The sequence below is a fragment of the Mobula birostris genome, chromosome 8, assembly GCF_030028105.1.
Source record: "Mobula birostris isolate sMobBir1 chromosome 8, sMobBir1.hap1, whole genome shotgun sequence".
Classification (NCBI taxonomy): Eukaryota; Metazoa; Chordata; class Chondrichthyes; order Myliobatiformes; family Myliobatidae; genus Mobula; species Mobula birostris.
In genome coordinates, this window is record NC_092377.1 from 57,147,310 (window position 1) to 57,172,553 (window position 25,244).

General features: G+C 42.8%; 1 protein-coding gene across 4 annotated transcripts in view; it reads left to right on the top strand.

The window, feature by feature from the left end:
- The window catches only part of LOC140201322 (echinoderm microtubule-associated protein-like 6), a 378,640-nt gene that overhangs the window by 95,737 nt on the left and 257,659 nt on the right, over positions 1 to 25,244 (top strand). For all 4 annotated transcript variants that reach the window (XM_072265210.1, XM_072265207.1, XM_072265209.1 and 1 more), the window contains exons 4-5: positions 1,424 to 1,492; positions 22,996 to 23,181. In XM_072265210.1, the coding sequence (XP_072121311.1) occupies positions 1,424 to 1,492; positions 22,996 to 23,181 (255 nt within the window). The remainder of the gene's footprint in view (positions 1 to 1,423; positions 1,493 to 22,995; positions 23,182 to 25,244) is intronic.

Here is a 25,244-nt window from a genome sequence, read left to right on the forward strand (position 1 = left end):
AAACTGAAAGGGCTATAATTACTTTTTTTCCCCCCATCTCTCTCATTCTTGAATGTGAGTGTTAGATTTGTACTTTTTCAGCCCACTGCAAACTATTTAGATTCTAGAGATTTTAAGAAGATTACCATACTCATTTCTTTAAAGATGTTTGAATACTAGCCATAACATCCAGGGCAACATAGCATTTAATGGACCAGGTCATTTTCAATGATGTGATATGTCTGAAGTTGATTCCTGTTTAGCCCTGAATTTTTACTGTTGGTGAAATGGTTTTAGTTTGTTCTATTTATTCATCTCTGCCATCTCTTTATGCACTATTAATAACTCCCTAATCTCATCCTCTGTGGAGCTTCCTTATTCTCAGTCTTTCTTATATACTAAAAATGCAAAGAATGTTTTTATTACAAGGCTAATCTCAATTTATTTTCCTTCTATCACAGGAGCAGAAGTAGGCCATTTGGCCCATTCTCTGCACCACTATTCCTTCATGGCTGATTTATTATCCCTCTCAACCCAATTCTTCTGCCATGCTTTTCTCCAGACTTCTGTACTAGAACTAATTTTTGTAGCATGACAGTGCAGCAATTATAAATTGTCAAAAGATTTGCTCTATGTCTTGTGATTTTTCAATTGACTACAAAGTGAAACAAATGCCATTGACATATTTAAAGCAGCAATAAAAGTATTAATATAACATTTTTAATATTTTTATAAGCAGTGAACAGCAAGTTTTAAAGACATTACAATCTGTAACATAATTGTTTATAAATCCCAATTGTTCATCTTCTGGCTTACTGGATGCTAATTCCACAATCCCCTTAAAACTGAGTTCCCTGAAAAACTTACTACATTACTGTACTGTGTAACATTTTGTTTTTTTTTAACTTGTCTTAATTGTGTTGGGTACAAATTGAATCAACAACTAATAGGCTGGAAAATCTCTCAGTCTAGCACCACTAAAATACAAAGTGTGCTGAATCAACAGTTTTACTGTTCAAAAATATCTTAAACAGAAATACATGGATGTCTCACTGCTAAAACTCAGCTTCAGAGAAGCAAGGCTTATTCCTTGGACAAAATTTGTGACACAGCTTGAATTACAGAGAACTGCAGGTCTCAGGCTGGTATGAGCTCTTTAGCTCAAGATTATGTTCTTTCTAACCTCCATTTTGTATTTCAATCAGTTACCTTCTAGTTTTGTTCTACTCTTGCTCTTCCTCCTTGGTTTCTTCTATTATACTCTGTTTAATCCACCTGCCCTTGGTTGGTTTTATTCTTCCAGCTCGTTCTCTTCATGGTTTGCCTTTATGAATGTAGTTCTGGAGTGATAGAGATGGGTGTTTTATACATAATCCTTTGTATTATTGTATAATCTCAATTAGTTTTGGTGTGAAGTAGAAAAATAAATTTTGTATCTTGGCAGATTTTTGATGTTGCTTGGGATCCACATCAGACAAACAGACTTGTTAGCTGTGGAGTGAAACACATTAAGGTAAATAAAATGGGTTCATATTGTAGTTCCAATTTAAAAACACTGATGTTAAATATTACTTTCATTAAATTAATATTGTAACTGTTTAGCTGTTGCAATTAGCTTTGAAGTTTCAAAATTGTGTAGATTTATGAAAAGTTCATAATTTAAGTGATAACATACAAATCAGAAACTTAACTAATAATTCATAAATATGATGTAAAAAGTTACTGATAACATAAATGATGGACTGAGCTGTTCAAATCTTCAGCTGAAAATATCAATTTCATCTTAATTATTCAATTTCCAAATACTTCTTCTGAACTCACCTAATTTAAATGACATTCATTAAATTAATTTATAGAAACACTGTAGTTTAAATTTATCTGGTCTACAAGTAAACTTTGTTTCATCTTCATTGAATCTGACTGCTCAGAAATTTAGAAAGCAGAGCACAATGGCTTATACTATTGCCTAATGAAATAATTTTGAGGCATGAAAGTCCTGCTGGGAGTCTGAGTGTGTTGTTACAATGGGTTCTGTATCTCATGTACTACCTCACTATTCTTGTTTCATACTATTTAATTATTTATTTGGTATTGTAACTTGTAGTAATTTATTTTGTCGTGTATTGTACTACTGACACAAAGCAACAAATTTTATGACATAAGTCAGCGATAATAAGGCTGATTCTGGAGCTGACACCAAAATTATTTTGCACCAGTGATAGCCAATGTATAGATGAACCAAAAGGTTCACATACTGCTAAGGGCTGGGTTGGCGTGTTCAGCACTGGTGATTCAGGAAAGTATCAGATTATGTCTTCTTTCCAACCTCCATTTGTATTTCCAAGGGGGACCAATATTCTTGAGGGCAGGTTTTCCAGAACTGTTGGGAATGGTTTAAACTAATATGGCATGGTGTCTGGGAAGGGAAATCTTGTCTGACAAAGCTGTTAGAGTTCTTTGAGGAAGTAAGAAGCAGGGTGGACAAAGGAGAGGCGGTGGATGTGATGTATATGGATTTCAGTAAGGCGTTTGATGAGGTTTACCATGTGAAGCTCATTCAGGAGACCTTGCTTTGTAGATCTAGAATTGGATTGTCCACAGAAGGCAAAGGATGGTTGTGAGTGGTTCATATTCTGCATGGAGGATGGTGACCAGTAGTGTTCTGCAGGGATCTGTTCTGGGACCCCTCCTCTTTTGTGATTTTTATAAATGATCTGGATGAGGAAGTATAAGGGTGGGTTAGTAAATTTGCTGATGACACAAAGATTGGGGGTGTTGTAGATAGTCTGGAGGGTTGTCAGAGGTTACAGTGGGACATCAATAGGATGCAGAACTGGGCTGAGAAGTGGTATTTAGAGTTCAACCCAGATTAGTGTGAAGAGATTCATTTCGGTAGCTCAAATTTAAGGACAGAATATAACATTTATGTTAAGACTCTTGGCAGTGTGGAGGATCAGCGAGATCTTGGGGTCCATGTGCAAAGGACACTCAAAGTTGCTAAACAGGTTGACAGTGTTGTTAAGAAGGTGTATGGTGTGTTGGCCTTCATCAACCATGGGACTGATTTCAAGAGCCGTGAGGTAATGTAACAGCTATATAAGACCTTAGTTAGACTCCACTTGGAGTACTGTGTTCAGTTCTGGTCACCTTATTGCAGGAAGGATGAGGATATTATAGAGAGAGTGCAGAGGAGATTTACAAGGATGTTGCCCGGATTGAAGAGCATGCCTTATGAGAATAGGTTGAGTGAACTTGACCTTTTCTCCTTGGAGCGATAGAGGATGAGGGGGCCTGATAGAGGTGTATAAGATGATGAGAGGCATTGATCGTGTGGATAGCCAGAGGCTTTTTCCCAGGGCTGAAATGCTAAGACGAGGGGGCATAGTTTTAAGGTGCTTGGAAACAACTACAAGGGGATGTCAGAGGAAAGTTTTTCACACAGAGAGTGGTGGACGCATGGAATGCACTGCCAGCGACCATGGTAGAGTCTTTTAAGAAACTCTTAGATAGGTACATGGAGCTTAGAAAAATAGGGGGCTATGCGGTAGGGTAATTCTAGGCAGATTCTAAAGTAGGTTACATGGTCAGCACAACATTGTGGGCTGAAGGGCCTGTAATGTGCTGTAGATTTTCTATGTTCTATGTTTCTATTTACTTGGATTTCTAGAAGGCCTTTGATAAGGTGTCAGACATGAGGCTGCTTAACAAGGTAAAATCCAGTGGCATTACAGTAAATAATTCTGGCATAGCGGAATAGCTGACTGGCAGGAGGCTGCGAGTGGGAATAAAAGGGGCCTTTTCTGGTTGGCTGCTGGTGACTAGTGATGTTCTTCAGAGGTCAGAATTGGGACCGCTCTCTTTCACATTGTTTGTCAGTGAGTTAGATAATGGAATTGATGGCTTTGTGGCAAAATTTGCAGATGATACGAAGATAGATGGAGGGATAGGTGGTGCTGAGGAAGCAATGTAATTGCAGCAGGACTTTAGACAGATTGAAAGAAAGGGCAAAGAAGTGGCAGATGGAATAGTGTTGGGAAATGTATGATAATACATTTAGGTAAAAGGAACAATAATGCGGACTATTATCTAAGCGGGGAGACGGTTCAAACATCAGAGGAGCAGAGGGACTTAGGAGTTCTTGTGCAAGACTCCCAGAAGGTTAATTTACAATTTGAGTCTGTGGTACAGAAGGAAAATGAAATGGTGGCATTTACTTCAAGGGGAATAGAATACAAAAGCAAGGAGATAATGCTGAGCCTTTATAAGACACTAGTCAGGCTGTACCTGGAGCATTGTCAACAGTTTTGGGCCCCATATCTCAGAAAAGATGTGTTGTCTTTGGGGAGAGTCCAGAGGAGGTTCACGAGTATGATTCTGGGAATGAAGGGGTTAACATTTGAACGTTTGGCAACCTTGGGCCTGTACTCACTGGAATTTAGAAGAATGTGGGAGTATCTTATTGAAACCGGCGGAATGTTGAAAGCACTAGATAGGGTGGATGTGGAGAGGATATTTCCTATGGTGGGGGGTTTCCAAACTAGAGAGCACAACCCAAAGTTGAGGGATGATCTTTCAGATCAGAGGGAAGGAGGAATCTTTTTAGCCAGAGAGTAGTGAATCTGTAGAATACTCTGCCACAGATTGTGGTGGAGGCCAAGTGCATGTGTCTACTTAAGGCGGAAGTTGATAGTTTCCTGATCGGTCAGGGCATCAGAGGATATGGCGAGAAGGCAGGTGTGTGGGGTTGAGTGGGATCCGGGTTCAGCCATGATGGAATGGCAGAGCAGACTCAATGAGCTGGATGGCCTAATTCTGCTTCTATGTCTTATGGTCTTATGATCTCAAGTGGCCCTGAAAAAAAATTCAATCAATTGCTTTCTGGTTTTCTAATTTTTCTAATGCTGACAGCTGGATTGGCAATGTTTCAGACTGGTGGTCCAGGTATGACCTCTGGAAGGCCATCTCACATGCCACGTGGCAATTCCAGACTAAACTTGAACCATAGAGGGATGCTTGACAACTGTGGCAGGGCTTGGATGCTATCACATCTAACAAAGTAAAACTGAGCAACATAAATGGTAATGTAGTTTTGCTCTCAGATGAGCTCATTGCCTTTTACGCTCACTTTGACTGACAGCAAATGGAGGCACCTTCACAAACCCCTACAGCATCTAACAACCCTGTGATCTCAGTCTCTGAAGCCGTTAATTTTAAAAGATCATTGTTAATGCCTCCACAGTCTCTACTGCTACCTCTTTCAGAACCCTGGTGTGCAGTTCATCTGGTCTGGGTGACATGTACCCTTAGGTCGTTCAGCTTTTCAAGCACCTGCACTCTCTTCTCTTCCCTCACACGATTCAACATCTGGCACACTGCTATTTCCATTGTATTAGATATTGTAGGTATGTACTGTAATCTAGAGATGTTTAAAAGTATTACTTGTTGTTTGAGCATTGTTCACCTTGCGTCTCGTTCGTTCGCTACTTGTGTTGTGAGCGAGAAGAAGGGGTTTAAGGCTAGTAAGGGATGGCTGGCTAGCTATGTAAAGTGCTACAGCCTCAAGAACTTAAAGATCACGGGAGAATCGGCATCGGCTGATGCTGAGGCGGCATCAGCATTCCCAGAAGAGCTACGATGGTTGCGTCTGTACTGAACATGTACAGACCTTTTGTTCTTGTCATTATTCCCTAAACAATACCCTGTAACAACTATTTACATAGCATTTACATTGTATTAGGTATTATAAGTAATTTAGAGATGATTTAAAGTATATGGGAGGATTGCGTAGATTATATGCAAATTCTACGCCATTTTATATACGGGACTTGAACATCCGCAGAATTTGGTATCCGCGGGAGGTCCCGGAACCAAACCCCCGCAGATACAGAGGGCCGACTGTACTCTGATATTGTTTGCTAGTTTGCTTTTCCCTCCCAATGATTCTTTTAGTTGCTCTCTGTAGGTTTTTAAAAGCTTCCAAAATCCTGTCCTCCCACTAATTTTTGCTTTGTTGTATGGCCTCTCTTTTGCTTTTACATTAGCTTTGACTTTCCTTGTCAGCCACAGTTGTACTATTTTGCCATATGAGTATTTCTTCAATTTTGGAACACGTCAATCCTGCACCTTACTCATTTTCCCCAGAAACTTTCACCATTGCTGCTCTGCTGTCATCCCTGCCAGTATCTCTTTCCAATTTACTTCGGCCAAATCTTCGCTCATATCTCTGTAATTTAGTTGAACTCAATCATATTGTGATCACTGTCTTCTAAGGGTTCTTTTACCTTAAGCTCCCTAATCACCTCAGGTTCATTACATAACACCCAGTCCAGTATAGCTGACCCCCTAGTAGGCTCAATGACAAACTGTTCTTCAGGGATCTCTTCTGGGGGAAGTATGACCTGTTCAAAATGGACAGGTTACACCTGAACCCGAAGGGGACCAATAACCTGGCGGGAAGGTTTAATAGAGCTGTTAGGGAGGGTTTAAACTAATTTGGCAGGGGGATGGGAACCAGAATGCTAGAGCGGAGGAAGGGGAAAACAAAAATAAGTCTAAGATATACTGCGTCCGGTGCTCCCGATGTGGCCTTCTATATATTGGCGAGATCCGATGCAGACTGGGAGATCGTTTTGCTGAACATCTACGCTCTGTCCGCCAGAGAAAGCAGGATCTCCCAGTGGCCACACATTTTAATTCCATATCCCATTTCCATTCTGACATGTCTATCCATGGCCTCCTCTACTGTAAAGATGAAGCCACACTCAGGTTGGAGGAACAACACCTTATATTCTGTCTGGGTAGCCTCCAATCTGATGGCATGAACATTGACTTCTCTAACTTCCGCTAATGCCCCACCTCCCCCTCGTACCCCATCTGTTATTTATATACACACATTCTTTCTCTCACTCTCCTTTTTCTCCCTCTGTTCCTCTGACCATACCCCTTTCCCATCCTCTGGGTTCCCCCCGCCCTTTCCTTCTCCCTGGGCCCCCTGCCCCTTATCCTCTCATATCCCTTTTGCCAATCACCTGTCCAGCTCTTGGCTCCATCCCTCCCCCTCCTGTCTTCTCCTATCATTTTGGATCTCCCCCTCCCCCTCCCACTTTTAAATCTCTCACTGGCTCTTTCTTCAGTTAGTCCTGACGAAGGGTCTCAGCCTGAAGCGTCGACTGTACCTCTTCCTGGAGATGCTGCCTGGCCTGCTGCGTTCACCAGCAACTTTGATGTGTGTTGCATAAATCTAAGATAGTGAGCAGTAAAGATGTCAGGAAAGACAGGCAGGTGATGGGGCAAATTTGTAGCCATTGGGATGAGTTGCAGTGCAATAAAGTTGCAGTGCAATCAAAGCGAAAAGTACCAAATAATGGTCTTAAGGTGTTATACTTAAATGCACGCAGCATAAGGAATAAGGTGGATGATCTTGTCGTACAGCTACAGATTGGCAGGTATGATATTGTGGCCATCACTGAGACGTGGCTAAAGGATGCATGTCTCTGGGAGATGAACGTCCAAGGATACACGGTGTATCGGAAGGATAGGAAGGTAGGCAGAGGGGGTGGCGTGGCTTTATTGGTAAGAAATGATATCAGTTCATTAGAAAGAGGTGATATAGGATCGGAAGGTGCAGAATCTTTATGGGTTGAGCTAAGGAATAGCAGGGGTAAAAGGACCCAGATGGCAGTTATATACAGGCCTCCAAACAGCTGCAGTGATGTGGACTACGAACTACAGCAGGAAATAGAAAAGGCTTGTCAGAAGGGCAGTGTTACAATAATTGTGGGGGATTTTAACATGCGAGTGGATTGCGAAAATTGGGTCGGTACTGGATCTCAAGAGAGAGAATTTGTAGAATGTCTGCGAGATGGCTTTTTAGAATAGCTTGTTGTTGAGCCCACTAGGGGATCGGCTGTACTGGATTGGGTATTGTGTAATGAATCAGAGGTGATTAGAGAGATTGAGGTGAAGGAACCCTTAGGAGGCAGTGATCATAACATGATTGAGTTCACTGTGAAATTTGAAAAAGTCGAAATCTGATGTGTTGGTATTTCAGTGGAGTAAAGGAAATTATAGTGGCATGAGAGAGGAACTGGCCAAAGTTGACTGGAAAGGGACACTGGCGGGAAAGACGGCAGAGCAGCAGTGGCTGGAGTTTATGCGAGAAGTGAGGAAGGTGCAAGACAGGTATATTCCAGAAAAGAAGAAATTTTGGAATGGAAAAAGGATGCATCCGTGTCGAACAAGAGAAGTCAAAGCCAAAGTTAAAGCAAAGGAGAGGGCATACAAAGAGGCAAAGACTAGTGGGAAGACAGAGGATTCGGAAGTTTTTAAAAGTTTACAAAAGGAAACTAAGAAGGTCATTAAGAGGGAAAAGAGGAACTATGAAAGGAAGCTAGCAAATAATATCAAAGAGGGTACTAAAAGCTTTTCCAAGTATATAAGGAGTAAAAGACAGGTGAGAGTAGATATACGACTGATAGAAAATGATGCTGGAGAAATTGTAATGGGGGATAAAGAGATGGCGGAGGACTGAATGTGTATTTTGCATCGGTCTTCACTGAAGAAGACATCAGCAGTACACCGGACACTCAAGGGTGGCAGGAAAGAGAAGTGTGTGCAGTCACAATTACGACAGAGAAAGTACTCAGGAAGCTGAATAGTCTAAAGGTAGATAAATCTCCCGGACCAGATGGAATGCACCCCTATGTTCTGAAGGAAGTAGCTGTGGAGATTGCGGAGGCATTAGCGATGATCTTTCAAAAGTCGATAGATTCTGGTATGGTTCCGGAGGACTGGAAGATTGCAAATGTCACTCCGCTGTTTAAGAAGGGGGCAAGGAAGCAAAAAGGAAATTATAGACCTGTTAGCTTGACATCAGTGGTTGGGAAGTTGTTGGAGTCAATTGTCAAGGACGAGGTTACGGAGTACCTGGAGGCATATGATAAGATAGGCGGAACTCAGCATGGTTTCCTTAAAGGAAAATCCTGCCTGGCAAACCTATTACAATTTTTTGAGGAAATTACCAGTAGGCTAGACAAGGGGGATGCAATGGATGTTGCATATTTGGATTTTCAGAAGGCCTTTGACAAGGTGCCACACATGAGGCTACTTAACAAGATAAGACCCCATGGAATTACGGGAAAGTTACATACGTGGATAGGGTGTTGGCTGATTGGCAGGAATCAGAGAGAGGGAATAAAGGGATCCTGTTCTGGTTGGCTGCCGGTTACCAGTGGTGTTTCACAGGGGTCCGTGTTGGGGCCATTTCTTTTTACGTTGTACATTAACGATTTGGATTATGGAATAGGTGGCTTTGTGGCCAAGTTTGCTGATGATACAAAGACAGGTGGAGGAGCCGGTAGTGCTGAGGAAACGGAGAGTCTGCAGAAACTTGGATAGATTGGAAGAATGGGCAAAGAAGTGGCAAATGAAATACAGTGTTGGAAAGTGTATGGTTATGCACTTTGGCAGAAGAAATAAATGGGCAGACTATTATTTAAATGGGGAGAGAATTCAAAGTTCTGAGATGCAACAGGACTTGGGAGTCCTCATGCAGGATACTCTTAAAGTTAACATCCAGGTTGAGTTGGTGGTGAAGAAGGCATTCATTTCTAGAGGAATTGAGCATAGGAGCAGGGACGTGATGTTGAGGCTCTAAAAGGCGCTGGTAAGACCTCACTTGGAGTACTGTGGGCAGTTTTGGTCTCCTTATTTAAGAAAGGATATGCTGACATTGGAGAGGATACAGAGAAGATTCACTAGAATGATTTTGGGAATGAGGGGGGTTAACATATGAAGAATGTTTGTCTGCTCTTGGACTGTATTCCTTGGAGTTTAGAAGAATGAGGGGAGACCTCATAGAAACATTTCGAATGTTGAAAGGCATGGACAGTGTGGATGTGGCAAAGTTGTTTCCCATGATGGGGGAGTCTAGTACTAGAGGGAATGACTTAAGGATTGAAGGGCGCCCATTCAGAACAGAGATGCGAAGAAATTTTTTTAGTCATAGGGTGGTGAATCTATGGAATTTGTTGCCACGGGTGGTAGTGGAGGCCAAGTCATTGGGTGTATTTAAGGCAGAGATTGATAGGTATCTGAGTAGCCAGGGCATCAAAGGTTATGATGAGAAGGTGGGGGAGTGGGACTAAATGGGAGAATGGATCAGCTCATGATAAAATGGCAGAGCAGACTCGATGGGCCGAATGGCCGACTCCTGCTCCTTTGTCTTATGGTCTTACAAAGCCATCTCGAAGGCATTCAACAAAGCACTCTCTTGAGATCCATACCAACCTGTTTTTCTCTAATGAAAACTACATGTTGAAATCTCCTATGACTATCTTAACATTGCCCTTTTGACATGCCTTTTCTATTTCCTGTTATAATCTGTGGTCCACATCCCAACTACTGTTGCAAGGCATGTAAGTAACTGCCGTCAGGGTTCCTTTACCCTTGCAATTTCTTAACTCAACCCACATGGATTCAGCATCTTCTGATTCTATGTCACATGTTTCTACTATTTGATGCCATTCTTTCAGCCCCTCTGCATGCCTTCCTATCCCTCTGATACAATATATAACTTTGGACATCTAGCTCCCAACTACAACCATCCTTAAGCCATGATTCAGTGACGGCCACAACATCATACCTGATAATCTGTAGTAGTGCAACAAGATCATCCACTTTATTTCTTATATTCCATGCATTGAGATGTAACATTTTGAGGACTGTATTGCTACTCTTTTTGATTCTACCTCCCTACTGCACTGATACCCACCCTGCTGGCTGCAATTTTGTCCCATCTTCTGCCTGTCCTTTCTGTCAGTCTGACTGCATGCTCTCTTTGCTTTTTAACCATCCGTCCTATCCTGAATCCCTCCACTCCGGTCCCCAACCCTCTGCTAAGTTAATTAAAACCCTCCCCAACTACTCTAACAAACCCACAAGAATATTACTCCCGCTCGAGTTTGGGTGCAACCCATCACTTTTGGACAGGTCATACCTCCCTCAGAAAAGATCCCAATGTTCCAAGGACCTGAAGTCCTGCACCCTGCACCAGCTTCTCGGCCACGCATTTATCTGCCAAATCATTTAGTCTCACTGGCACGTGGCACTGGTAGCAATCCAGAAATTATGACCGTGGAGTTCCTGTTTCTCAGCTTTCTGCCTGTCTCTTTAAATTCTCTCTTTAGGACCTCTTTGCTTTTCCTTCCTCTGTCATTGGTACCAAGACTGGCTGCTCTCCCTCTCCTTCCAAAATGCTGTGGGTACGATCCAAGTCGTCCCTGACTCTGGCCCTTGGGATGTAACATTCCATTTAGGTGTCCGGTTCACATCCACAGAATATCCTGTCTGTTCCACTGACTTTTGAGTCCCCTGATCCTACTGCTCTGCTCTTCTCCCCCTTTCCTTTCTGCTCCATGGTCCAATGCTCAGTGCCAGTAACCTGGTCTCTGTGGCATCCCCCTGGAAGGTCATCCCTCACAGCGGCATTCAAAATGGTATACTTATTATTGAGGGGAATGGCCACAGGGATGCTCAGTGCTAACTGTCTATTCACAGTTCCATTTCTCCTGACAGTCACCTGGTTACTTTCCTCCTGCAACTTAGGGATGACTACTCCCCTGTAGCTCTGTTTGATTATCTCCTCGTTGTCCCGTACAAACCAAAGGTCATCCAGCTGCTGCTCCAAATCCCTAATACGGTCTTCAAGGAGCTGCAGTTGGATGTACTTCATTTAGATGTAGTTCCTTGGGAGACTCTGGGTCTCCCAGAACTCCAACATCCAGCATGAAGAACACACAATGACCATTTACTAACACTGTACAATAAGAGGAAAAAAGGGGAACCTTAACAGAAACTTACCTAGAACCAACACTTCTTCTATGCCAAAGCCTCCTTTGAGCCAAAACCTGACACTTCTACTCTCACCACTGGCCCCCTCCCAACAATAGCCATCCTGCTTGTCCCTTCTATGCTTTTATTTTGCTGTGCTCTGCTCCTGCCACTGACTGGGTCACCAGAATGAGCCCGAATGCCCATGAAGCTCTCCTTTTAAACAAGTAAAAGAGGGGTGAGAGTGGGAATTGGATCGCTATAAAATGACGCTGGAGAGGTCCCAAACGGCGACAAAGAGATAGCGATAAACTGAATAAGTATTTTGCGTCAGTCTTCACTGTGGAAGACACTAGCAGTATGCCAAAAATTTTAGTGTGTCAGGGGCAGCAGTGACTGTAGTTGCTATTACTAAAGAGAAGGTGCTTGGGAAGCTGAATGATTTGAAGGTCGATAAGTCTCCTGGACTAGCTGGACAACATCCGAGGATCTAAAACAGGTAGTTGAAGAGGTTGTGGGAGGCATTAGTAATGTTCTTTTAAAAGTCACTAGATTCCAGAATAGTTCCAGGGGACTGGAAAATTGCAAATATCCACTCTTTAAGAAGGGAGAGAAGCTGAAGAAAGGAAATTATAGGCCATTTAGCCTGATTTCAGTGGTTGGGAAGATCAACATTATTAGTCCATTAAGGATGAGGCGCATGATAAAGTAAGCCAAAGTCAGCATAGTTTCCTTAACGGAAATCTTTCCTGACTTTCTTTTGGAGTTTTTTTGAGGAAATAACAGGGAGGATAAACAAAGGAGAGTCAGTGCATGATGCTAACTTGGATTTTCAGAAGATCTTTGACAAGGTCCTGCAGCCGCACATGAGGCTGCTTAACAGCATAAGAGCTCATGGTATTATAGGAAAGATATGAACATGAATAGAAGATTGGCTGCCTACAGGAGACATAGTCAAATAATGTGGACATATTCTGGTTGGCTGCTGATTGCTGGTGGTGTTCTGCAGGGGTCAGTATTGGGACCGCTTCTTTTCATGTTATATATCAACAATTTGGATGATTGAATTGATGGCTTTATAGCCAAGTTTGATGATGGTACAAAGATTGGTGGAGGAGCAGGTAGTATTGAACAAGTAGGAAGTCTGCAGAAGTACTTGGACAGATTGGGAGAATGATCAAAGTGGCAAATAAACTATAGTGTAGGGAAGTGTATGGCCGTGCACTTTGTATAAGGAATCAAGGCATAGACTATTTTCTAAATTGGGTGAAATTCCAAAAATTAGAGATGCAAAGGGAATTTGAAGTCGCTCTGTGGGATTTCCTAAAGATGAACTTGCAAGCTGAGTCAGTGGTAAGGAAGGCAAATGCAATGTTAACATTGTATTCTAGTCCTCTCAAAATCAAAAGCAAGAATTTAATGCTTTATAAGGCATTTGACAGACTGACTTGGAGTACTATGAGCTGTTTTGTGCTCCTTATCTAAGAAAAGCCATGCTGACTTTGGAGAGGGTCCAGAGGAGATTCGTGAGAATGATTCTAGGAATACAAGGTTCTTAGCAGTGTGGAGAAACAGAGGGATCTTGGGTCCACATCTAATGATCCCTCAAAGTTGCCACTTGAGAAGTGTCTGCTAGCTCTGAGCCTATGTTCACTGGAGTTGAGAAGAATGGGGAGGGGATGTGAAAGGTAGAGATCTCATTGAAACCGATCAAATATTGAAAGGCCTTGATAGAATGGATGTTGAAAGGATGTTTCCTACAGTGGGGTGAGTCTAGGACCAGAGGGCACAGCCTCAGAGTAGAGGAACCTCCATTTAGAACAGAGATGAGAAGGAATTTCTTTCACCAAATGATGGTGAATTTGTGGAATTCATTGCCATAGACTACTGTGGAGGCCAAGTCATTGAGTATATTTAATGCAAAGTTGATAGGTGCTTGGTTAGTTAGGGTGTCAAAGGTTACTGGGAGGAGGCAGGAGAATAAGTTTGAAAGGAATAATAAATCATTCATGATGGAATGGTGGGGAAGATTCGATTGACCAAATGGCCTAATTCTGTTCCTATGTATTATGGTCTAGTCATGTTTGCCAAGAAATGTGAATGTGTAGTCGAGGAAGAAAGAAGCTTGCTTAAGCAAGGATCACATAAGGCTCTACATGATTACAAGGTAGCCAGGAAGAAGATTAAGAATGGTTTTATGAGAACTAGATAGGGGCATAAGAAGGCCTTGGCATTTAGGATTAAGAAAAACCCAAAGGCTTTCTACATTTATGTGAAGAATATGAATATGACCACAGTGAGGGTAGGACCAATCAGGAGTAGAAGAGGAAGCATGTGCCTGGAATTGGAGAAGATGGGGAGGTTCTTCATGAACACTTTGGTTCAATATTCACCTGCGAGATTCACTGGATGATTACAAGGACAATGTAAAACAGGCTGAAAAATATTAGGATAGGTAAGTCCCTGGGGCTGGACAGGTTATACTCCAGGTAAGTGAGGGAAGAGATTGTTGCACTTTTGGCAAAGACCATTGCTTCTTTACTGTCCATAGGAGTAATACCAGATGATTGAAGGGTGGCAAATATTATTTTTTGTTCAAGAAAAGAGAGTAGGGATAACCATTGGAGTCATATTAGACCAGTGAGTCTTACTTCAGTGGTGAGTAAATTATTGGAGAAAATTCTTAGAGGCAGGATTTGCAAGTATTTAGAGAAACATAGTCTGATTTGAGATAGTCAGCATGGCTTGGTGAAGGTAAGTCATGCTTCACAAGCCTGATTGACTTCTTTGAAGATGTGACAAAACACATTGAAGGTAGCTCAGTAGATGTGGTGTATATAGATTTTAGTAATGCATTTGATAAGGTTCAGGAGGCATGGGATCCAGGGAGTAGTGGCTGTGTGGATTCAGAATTGGCTTGTCCACAGAAGATAGAGTGGTTGTGTATGGAGTATATTCTGCCTGAAGGTCAGTGACCAGTGCTGTTCTGCAAGAATTTTTTTCTGGGGCCCCTGCTCTCTGTGATTTTTATACATGACTTGGATGACGATGTGCATGAGTAGGTTATTAAGTTTGCAGATGACATAGGGGCTGGTGGTGTTGTGGATAGAATAGAAAACTGTCAATGGTTACAACTAGATATTGATAAGGTGCAGAACTGGGCTGAGAAGTGGCAGATAGAGTTCAGCCTGGTTAAGTGTAAAATAATTCATTTGGAAGGTTGAATTTGAAGGCAAGATACCAAGTTAATGGCAGGGTTCTAAGCAGTGTGGAGGAGCAGAAGGATCTTGGGGTCCACATCCATCAATCCCTCAAAGTTGCTATGCAAGTTAATTGGGTGGTTAGGAAGGTGTATAGTGTTTTAGCCTTCATTAGTCAGAGGATTGAGTTTAAGCCACAAGGTAATGGTGTAGCTTTATAAAAACCTGGTTAGACCATACTTGGAATATTGTTTTCAGTTCTGGTCGCCTCATTATAGGAAGGATGTGGAAACTTTAGAGAAGGTGCAGAAGAGATTTACCAGGATGGTGCCTTGATTTGAGCATGTGTCTTATGAGGAAAGGTTGAGCAAGCTAAGGCTTTTCTCTTTGGAGTGAAGGAGATTGAGAGGTGACTTGATTGAGATGTTAAAGATGATAAGAAGTTTAACCCAAGTATACAGCCAGAGTTTTTCCCAAGGTGGAAATGGCTAATACGAGGAGGCATAATTTTAAGGTGATTGTAGGAAAGTAAAGGGGAGATATAAAGGGGGGGGATGTCAAGTTTTTTTATACAGAGTGATGGGTACATGGAATGCGCTGCCAGGGGTGGTGGTAGAGGCAGATGCATTAGGGATATTTAAGAATGTCACATTGAAGGTAGAAAAATTAGGCTTATGTGGGAGGGAAGGGTTATATTGATGTTGGAATAAGTTAGAAGGTTAGCATAACGTCATGGGCCAAAGAACATGTAGTGTTCGATATTCTATATGGGGTCCAAAACTGCTCACAATATTCCAAATACAACCTGGGCAATACCTTATGAAACCACAGCATTTACAGCTGAAGTCAGAAGTTTACATACACCTTAGCCAAATACGTTTAAACTCAGTTTTTCACAATTCCTGACATTTAATCCTAGAAAACATTCCCTGTCTTAGGTCAGTTAGGATCACTACTTTACTTTAAGAGTGTGAAATGTCAGAATAATAGTAGAGAGAATGATTTATTTTAGCTTTTATTTCTTTCATCACTTTCCCAGTGGGTCAGAAGTTTACATATACTTTGTTAGTATTTGGTAGCATTGCCTTTAAATTGTTTAACTTGGGTCAAACGTTTTGGGTAGCCTTCCACAAGCTTTTCACAATAAGTTGCTGGAATTTTGTTCCATTCCTCCAGAAGGAACTGGTGTAACTGAGTCAGGTTTGTAGGCCTCCTTGCTCGCACACGCTTTTTCAGTTCTGCCCACAAATCTTCTATTGAATTGAGGTCAGAAAATGATGTCAAGTCTGGCTCATCCTTGGGAGCAATTTCCAAACACCTGAAGGGACCACGTTCATCTGTACTGTCATGTGTGAAGCCAAGCAGAGCTGCAGAATGGATGATGCTAATAAGAGAGATAACGAAAGACAATGGAGAAACATTCAAAATGCTAATAAGAGAGAAGAGAGAGATTAACGAGAAAGAGACACAATTCAGATGTTGGTGTCTGCCACAGACCATTTGCTTTGAACCTGAACTGTTTGAAGTTTGATGGACAGGTGATACCCCATCAGGGGGATAAAAATAGCGGGTTTGCTAAGGCACGACACACACACGCCATGAGACCCTGGAAAGAGCAGTGTGCCCCACAAGTTGGTGGGAGTTTGGAGGACCGGTTCTCGGGAATCGGTCAGAGGCTCACAGGGTGTAAAGGTACGATCAGTGGGAACCTGGTGTGTGTCCACCGTTGCCTGGGTTCCGGGTTCACCATGGAAGAACAATCGCATCCGGAACGGAGGGGTCACAGTTGGTGACCACAGCTGGATCAGAAGGCATGGAAAGGTTTGCCTGAAACCAACTGCATATCTATCTATCTATCTATCTATCTATCTATCTATCTATCTACCTATCTACCTATCTACCTATCTACCTATCTACCTACCTACCTACCTACCTACCTACCTACCTACCTATCTATCTCCCCCCCCCTCCCCCTCCCTCTTCCTCCCCTCCCCTCCCTCCCCCACTCCCTCTCCCTCCCTCCAACAGTACAACAACAGCGATTACTTCAAACTGCACTAGACTGAACTGTGCTTCATCTTAAGACTGATCATTTTACCCCTAGACTGTGATAGAGCTTGGCTGATTCCTATTACCTTATTTCTGTGTATATGTGTATACTATCATTGCTAACCTGTTACATTTATACCCTTGCGGTTAGTGTACTGTATTACTTATTTCTTTAATAAAACTTTGAGTTCCTAGTAATCACAGACTCCAACGAGTGTTCCATTTCTGCTGGTTTGGCAACCCATTTATGGGGTACGTAACATAAGTGGGGGCTCGTCCGGGATTTTGAACGCCAAAATTTGGGACTGGGTAAATTGATTAGGTTAAATTCCCGAAAGAAGAAAAAAGGGGCAAACAGCAGAAATGGAGATTGAGGAATTTCTAAAGGCGCCGACCTTGGAGGCATTAGAGGATGCCAAAAAATCAGACTTGGCGATTGTTGCAAAACGGTTGGATCTTTTTAGGGGGAAGCAGACAATGAAGAGAGCGGAGATGCACAGAGCTATCGTTGAGCATTATGTATTTAAAGGTGTGTTTCCCCACGGGGAGCTGGAGGTGGTGTCTATGAGCAAACCTGGTGGGGAGGCGGTGAAGCTGCAGATGGAAAAATTAAGGCTCGAGCATGAGTTCCGAATAAAGCAGCTAGAGCGAGAAGAGAGAGAAAGGCAGCTAGAACGGGAAGAGAGAGAGAAGCAGAAGGAAAGGGAGTTTGAGCTGGAGAAGTTAGGGATAGCGCTCGAGAGGGGCCAAATGCCAGACCAAGGTGGAGGGGTCAGGGCGACCCAGGAGGTTAGGTTGGTTCCCCCATTTGAGGAGGCCGATGTTGATCGGTACTTTCTACATTTCAAAAAAGTCGCTGCAAGTCAGGACTGGCTGAGGGATAAGTGGGCTGTTTTACTTCAGAGCGTGCTTAAGGGGAAGGCTCAGCAAGCTTACTCAGCGTTGTCAGCAGAAGATGCCCAGAGGTATGATGTGGTGAAAGAGGCTATACTCAGGATTTATGAGTTGGTCCCGGAGGCAAAGGTTCTGGAATGTGAGGAAGCAGTGGGGCTGCACTTATTTAGAGTTTGCCCGTGAGATGCAGATGTATTGTGAGCGTTGGTGCACCTCGAAAGGGGTCACTGGAGATTATGACAAACTGCTACAGCTAATACTGATTGAGCAATTTAAAGGTTGTGTCCCTGAAGGTATGAGGCCCTATCTAGATGAGAAAGAGGCAGAAACCTTAGCTGCAACTGCTAAGTTAGCAGATGAGTTCGCGTTAACACACAAATCAAAGTCTACCCTGAGTAAGAGCTACCAGAAGGGTAGTCGAGAGGGGGGCGAAAGTCCGCAGGCAAAGCCAGAAAGTAAGCCGGGGACTAGTGAGAAGGATAAGGAAGACGGGAAACAGTTTGGTAGGAAGTCTCCTGGGGTCGTATGCTATAACTGTGGGAAAGCTGGTCACATTGCGTCCAGGTGTTTAGCCCCAAAGAAGGAGACAGGGAAAGGAAAAACGACGACTCCGACTGGCTGTATTGAACCAGCAAACAAACCGCTAGGGGAGAAGAGGTCTGATAGAGTTCAGGAAGGGCGCGAGAAGTTTACTTCAGCCGGATTGGTGTCGGTGAAGGAGGGGTCAACCCTAGTTCCAGTACAGATCTGGAGAGACACTGGGGCTTGTCAGTCATTGATCTTAAGGAGGGTGTTAGAATTTAGTGCAGAGACTGATACTGGGGAGGTCAGTGTGATAAAAGGCATTGGGAAAGGGACTGAAGCAGTACCTTTGCACCAGATATACCTGAAAAGTGACTTGGTCTCCGGACCAGTCACGATAGGGGTGAGGCCCGAATTACTGATGGAAGACATGGAGGTCTTACTCGGTAACGACCTTGCAGGTGGTGATGTGTACCCAGCAGTAAAGCTGACAAGCAAGCCTGCCAGGACTGAGGACCTGCCCATGGACTCACAGGTTTATCCCGTTTGCGCAGTGACTCGACGCATGTCGAGAAAGGCTGCCGAAGCGAATGTGGATTTAGCTGAGATGTCTTTACCAGCCTTGTACCAGGAGGGGTTAGAAAGTGAGAAGAAGGAGCATAGTGGAGCGGAAGGAAGTGAGGGAGTTGAGGTAGATTTATCATTAGCGAGGAAGGAATTTATACAGGCACAGGAACGAGGCGAGGAGCTGATGGTTTTGATGGAGACAGCTCTCTCCGAAGCAGAAATAAAAAGGGAACCAGTGGGCTATTATGTGAAGGAGGGAGTACTGATGAGGAAGTGGAGACCAAGTACTGTGCCCACAGATGAGGAGTGGGGGGTGGTACACCAGGTGGTAGTGCCGAAAATTTATAGGGATGAGATTTTTAACCTGGCCCTCAAGATACCCCTCGGTAGACATTTTGGGGTGAGGAAAACAGTCAATAGAATTATGAAAGAGTTTTACTGGCCGAACATGAGGAAAGATATTATTGAATATTGTAGGTGGTGTCATACCTGTCAGGTGGTAGGTAAGCTGAACCAGGTCCTGCCTAAAGCGCCCCTTCGACCGATACCCGCTTTCGGGGAACCTTTTTCTCGAGTAATTGTGGATTTTGTCGGCCCCCGCCCAGAACTGCGAGTGGGCGAGAGTATGTGATGACTATGATGTGTGCCGCCATCAGGTTTCCGGAGGCGGTGCCCCTGGCAAGCGTCAAGGCTCCCACAGTGGTAAAGGCGCTTGTGAAATTTTTCACTATGGTGGGGCTGCCCAGGGAGATCCAGTCAGATCAGGGGAGTGTCTTCACATCTCACACATTCCGACGGATGTTGGATGAGATGGGAGCAAAGCAGATTTTGGCATCCACGTACCACCCGGAGTCCCAAGGGGCATTGGAAAGATTCCACGCAACATTAAAGACCATGATTAAAACTTATTGTCAAGAGAACGCCAGAGACTGGGATGATGCCTTGCCTCTCTTGTTATTTGCCGTAAGGGACACGGTTCAGGAGTCATTGGGGTACAGCCCATTCGAGCTCGTCTTCGGTCATCGGCCCAGAGGACCTCTAACCTTACTGAAAGAGCAATGGTCCTGTCTGACAGTACAAGTCAATGTGATTGATTATGTTTTAAAATTTCATGAGAGGCTTAAAAGGATCTGTGACCTTGCCAAAGAAAATCTACGAAACTCCCAAACAAAAATGAAACAGTGCTATGATAGATGAGCCCGCGAACAAGTGTTTCAAGTGGGCGATAGGGTCTTAGTTCTGTTTCCAGTGGTAACCAACCCTTTCCAGGCGAGATTCAGCAAAACGATCTCCCAGTCTGTGTCGGGTCTCGCCAATATATAGAAGGCCACATCGGGAGCACCGGCCACCTCCAACGGAATCCCACCACTAAGCACATCTTTCCCTCCCCCACCCCCAACTTTCTGCAAGGATCACTCCCTGCGCGATTCCCTTGTCCATTCGTCCCCCCCATCCCTCCCCACTGATCTCCCTCCTGGCACTTATCCTTGTAAGCAGAACAAGTGCTACACATGCCCTTACACTTCGTCCCCTACCACCATTCAGGGCCCCAGACAGTCCTTCCAGGTAAGGCGACACTTCACCTGTGAGTCGGCTGGGGTGATATACTGTGTCCGGTGCTCCCGATGTGGACTTCTATATATTGGCGAGACCCGACGCAGACTGGGAGATCGTTTTGCTGAACACCTATGCTCTGTCCGCCAGGATCTCCCAGTGGCCACACATTTTAATTCCACATCCCATTCCCATTCTGACATGTCTATCCACGGCCTCCTCTACTGTAAAGATGAAGCCACACTCAGGTTGGAGGAACAACACCTTATATTCTGTCTGGGCAGCCTCCAACCTGATAGCATGAACATTGACTTCTCTAACTTCCGCTAATGCCCCACCTCCCCCTCGTACCCCATCCGTTATTTATATACACACATTCTTTCTCTCACTCTCCTTTTTCTCCCTCTGTCCCTCTGACTATACCCCTTGCCCATCCTCTGGGCTTTCCCCCCCTCTCCCTTTTCCTTCTCCCTTGGCCTCCTGTCCCATGATCCTCTCATACCCCTTTTGCCAATCATCTGTCCAGCTCTTGGCTCCATCCCTCCCCCTCCTGTCTCCTCCTATCATTTTGGATCTCCCCCTCCCACTTTTAAAGCTCTTACTGGCTCTTTCTTCAGTTAGTCCTGACGAAGGTTCTTGGCCTGAAATGTCGACTGTACCTCTTCCTGGAGATGCTGCATGGCCTGCTGCGTTCACCAGCAACTTTGATGTGTGTTGCCCTATTTCTGTGTATATATGTATACTATCATTGCTAACCTGTTACATTTATATCCTTGCAGTTAGTGTACTGTATTACTTATTTCTTCAATAAAACTTTATTAGTTCCTAGTAATCACAGACTCCAATGAGTGTTCCATTTCTGCTGGTTTGGCAATCCAGTTACGGGGTACGTAACAGTACAAACAATAGTACGCAAGTATAAAAACCATGGGACCACATAGCCGTCATACCGCTCAGGAAGGAGACGCATTCTGTCTCCTAGAGTTGAACGTACCTTGGCGCGAAAAATGCAAATCAATCCCAGAACAACAGCAAAGGACCTTGTGAAGATGCTGGAGGAAACAGGTAGACAAGCATCTATATCCACGGTAAAACGAGTCCTACATCAACATAACCTGAAAGGCTGCTCAGCAAGGAAGAAGCCACTGCTCCAAAACCGCCATATAAAAGCCAGACTACAGCTTACAAGTGCACATGGGGATAAAGATCTTACTTTTTGGAGAAATGTCCTCTGGTCTGATGAAACAAAAATCGAACTGTTTGGCTATGATGACCATCGTTATGTTTGGAGGAAAAAGGGTGAGGGTTGCAAGCTGAAGAACACCATCCCAACCGTGAAGCATGGGGGTGGCAGCATCATGTTGTGGGGGTGCTTTGCTGTAGGAGGGACTGGTGCACTTCACAAAATAGATGGCATCATGAGGAAGGAAAATTATGTGGATATATTGAAGCAACATCTCAAGACATCAGCCAGGAAGTTAAAGCAAGGTCACAAATGGGTCTTCCAAATGGACAGTGACTCCAAGCATACCTCCAAAGTTGTTGCAAAATTATTTAAGGACAACAAAGTCAAGGTATTGGAGTGGCCATCACAAAGCCCTGACGTCAATCAGGTTCTTAGCTGTTCTTTACTCTGCATCTTCACACCTTTAAGATTAATTGACTTTTGAGGTTATTTATTATTTTTTCTTCCCAGGTATATGAATTTGTGAAGTTTTTTTACTTTAGTTCTATCTGTTCAGTCAAAGAAAGAAACTTGATAAGCACATTTTGCCTATTGTTTCTTATTGTCCTCTGCTACTTTCCCTGTAATTCCATTCAGGGTTATGTTTATGTATTAACAGTCCTGAGAAACCATATCTGGGATTAGGGATGTAACTATTTCAAGATTTTGTATATTTTTTTGAGGGTGCCTTACTAGCTGTTGGGCTAATTTAAAGTTACAATTTCTTTTGTTTCAAGTTGAGCCATCCTGTTGATTTTAACTTAGGAAAAAACACCTAGAGAAAAGAATTTAATTATTTCAAAACTGACATTTGAAAGAAATTACAATTATATAAAGAAGGGTAAATAACTTAAATTGTCGGAAGTTTTTGGAGGCAATTAATGAAAGATTGTGTAATCATTAAGGATGCATGGATTTAGGATTACCATGAATTAAAAGTAGGACGGAAACAATTTTTACGTGTAATTTATAAAATTCAAAAACAAACGAAGCAAAGAATATGAAGTGATTTAGATTAATGATAAAACAAGAACAAAGAGAAAATGTTAAGAGAACAGAGAAATGAATAAAACAGTTGAGGCAATGCCAATTTATTTCTGCATGTGTTGTAAGAGCAATTATTTGTTGAAAATGTGTGTACACAGTGATTTTTTTTGTCTTTGTTTCTTATTGCAGTTTTGGACATTATGTGGAAATGCACTAACACCCAAAAGGGGAATTTTTGGTAAAACTGGTGACCTTCAGACTATACTATGTCTAGCTTGTGCTAAAGATGAAGTTACCTATTCTGGTGCATTGAATGGTGATATTTATGTTTGGAAAGGGCTAAATTTGGTTCGCACAATTCAAGGAGCCCATGGAGTAAGTAAAACATATGGAGCGCACAACATTCTCTCTTTTGGTGTGACCTTATGTACTCTATTAATGAAATTGGTTACTGTTTAAATTGTAAAACTAAAAGAAAAGATATAAGTTTTATATTTTTATGACACTTGAATGTTTTAGCATTTAGAAAGTCAGTGGCACCTCACTAAGTTCTGATACAAAATACTGCAGGGTAAAGCTGCTGAGACTATGTGGCTCAACAAGATTGCTCCAACCATTCCATGGCTGTTCTCATCATTGTCCTCAACTCCACTTTCCAGGGATGAGCTATCAAGAGATGACTTCCCAAGGACTAGAGATTTGGACCACATTATCCCCAGTCATAAACTCAGTTTTATCTAGGTCCATGACCCAAAAATGCTGTGGCAGTGTGCATGGTCTCACTGTAAAATGAGTACAGTGCTGGTTGGTACATGTCCAGCTGCAAAGCATTTGTATGATACTCTATGACATAATATTGTCACTGTGTAATGATGAGGTTCAGTACTTGTAGACCAGATCTATCATAGCACATCACTGGGATACAAGTTGTATCTCTGCTAATCTCATTTACCCTCATTAGGTCTAGGGCCCTCTATGGGTTTGTGAATTCAAGTTCTTGTTGAAGTCCTCCTTAAATGTTAGAATATCTACTTCTACCTCTCATGTTAAACTTATCCCCTTTTGTTTTAGACACTCCCATCATGGAAAATGGTTTCTACTATTATCCTATCTATTTTCATGATTTGACATAATTATATTAGGTCACCTCACAGCCCCTTCAGCTCCAACAAAAAACAAACCCACCCTGTTTAGTTCCTCCTTCATAATTGACAAACCTCCTCTGCACCCTCTTCAGTGCAATCACATGCTTGCTATTGTATGCCAACCATAATTGCAAATAGTGCTGTAGGTGTGGTTTAACCAACATTGTATAAGTTGCAGCATGACATCCCATTACTGTATTCTGGCCATGAAGCCAAACATCCAGTGCTACATGTCCTTTTCACTGCCTCATCCATTTATTCTGCTACTTTCAATGGTCTGTGGGCTTGTACCTCCAAAGTCCTACTCTTCATTGACATTTCTATGAACCTACCACTAGATGTCATGCCCTACTGTTGTTTGCCTTTCCAAAATGCAAATCTCCGCATTTGTCAGGATAAAATTCCAGCTGGTGTTGCTCTGCCCAACTATTCAGTGTCCTGAATAATGCTGCAGTTTTATACAACCTTCTGCACTATTAGCAACATCAATTTTCATCTGCAAACTTACTAATTACATCTCCTACATTTTATCCAAGTCATCAACATATATTACAAGCACCAGAATCCCATGCTCTGATCCATGGGGTACACAATTGGTTACAACATTCTAAACAGAAAAGCAACCCTCCACTACCTTCTGTATTTTACTTGATCCACTTTTAGATCCAATTTGCCAGATAGCTTTGATCATATCATAGGGCTGTAACCTATTTGGAGTAGTCTACTATGTAGATCCTTGTCAAAGGCCTCAAAGTCCATGTAAGCAATATCTACCACCCTTAATTCTTCAATATGCTGAGTTGTCTCAGCAAAATATTGTATTTAATAAAGCCATACTGACTATTCCTAATCAGTTCCTGCCTTTCCAAGTGAAGATAAATCCAGTCCCTTTAGAATCACAAACTCAAGAAAATCTGCAGATGCTGGAAATCCAAGCAACACACATAAAAAGCTGGACGAACTCAGAGAGCCAGGCAGTATCTATGGAAAAGAGTAAACAGCCAACATTTTGGGCCGAGATCCTTCACCAGGACTGGAAAAAAATATAAGAAGTTCCTTTACATTTTTATTCCTTATAGCTTCCAGACCAGTAAGGTCCACTATCCTGTTGTACTTGGCTTATCTCTGCTGTGCATTTTGTATGAGTGAGCAACGTTTGCTATCCTCCGGTTATTCAGAACTTTTCTTACAGCTGAAAAAGACCTTTATCTGGATCCCAGTTATCTCAACTACTTCCCGTGGCAGACTTGTGTTTCCCATTAAATCAAGTACTTTCTCCTTAATACTAGCATG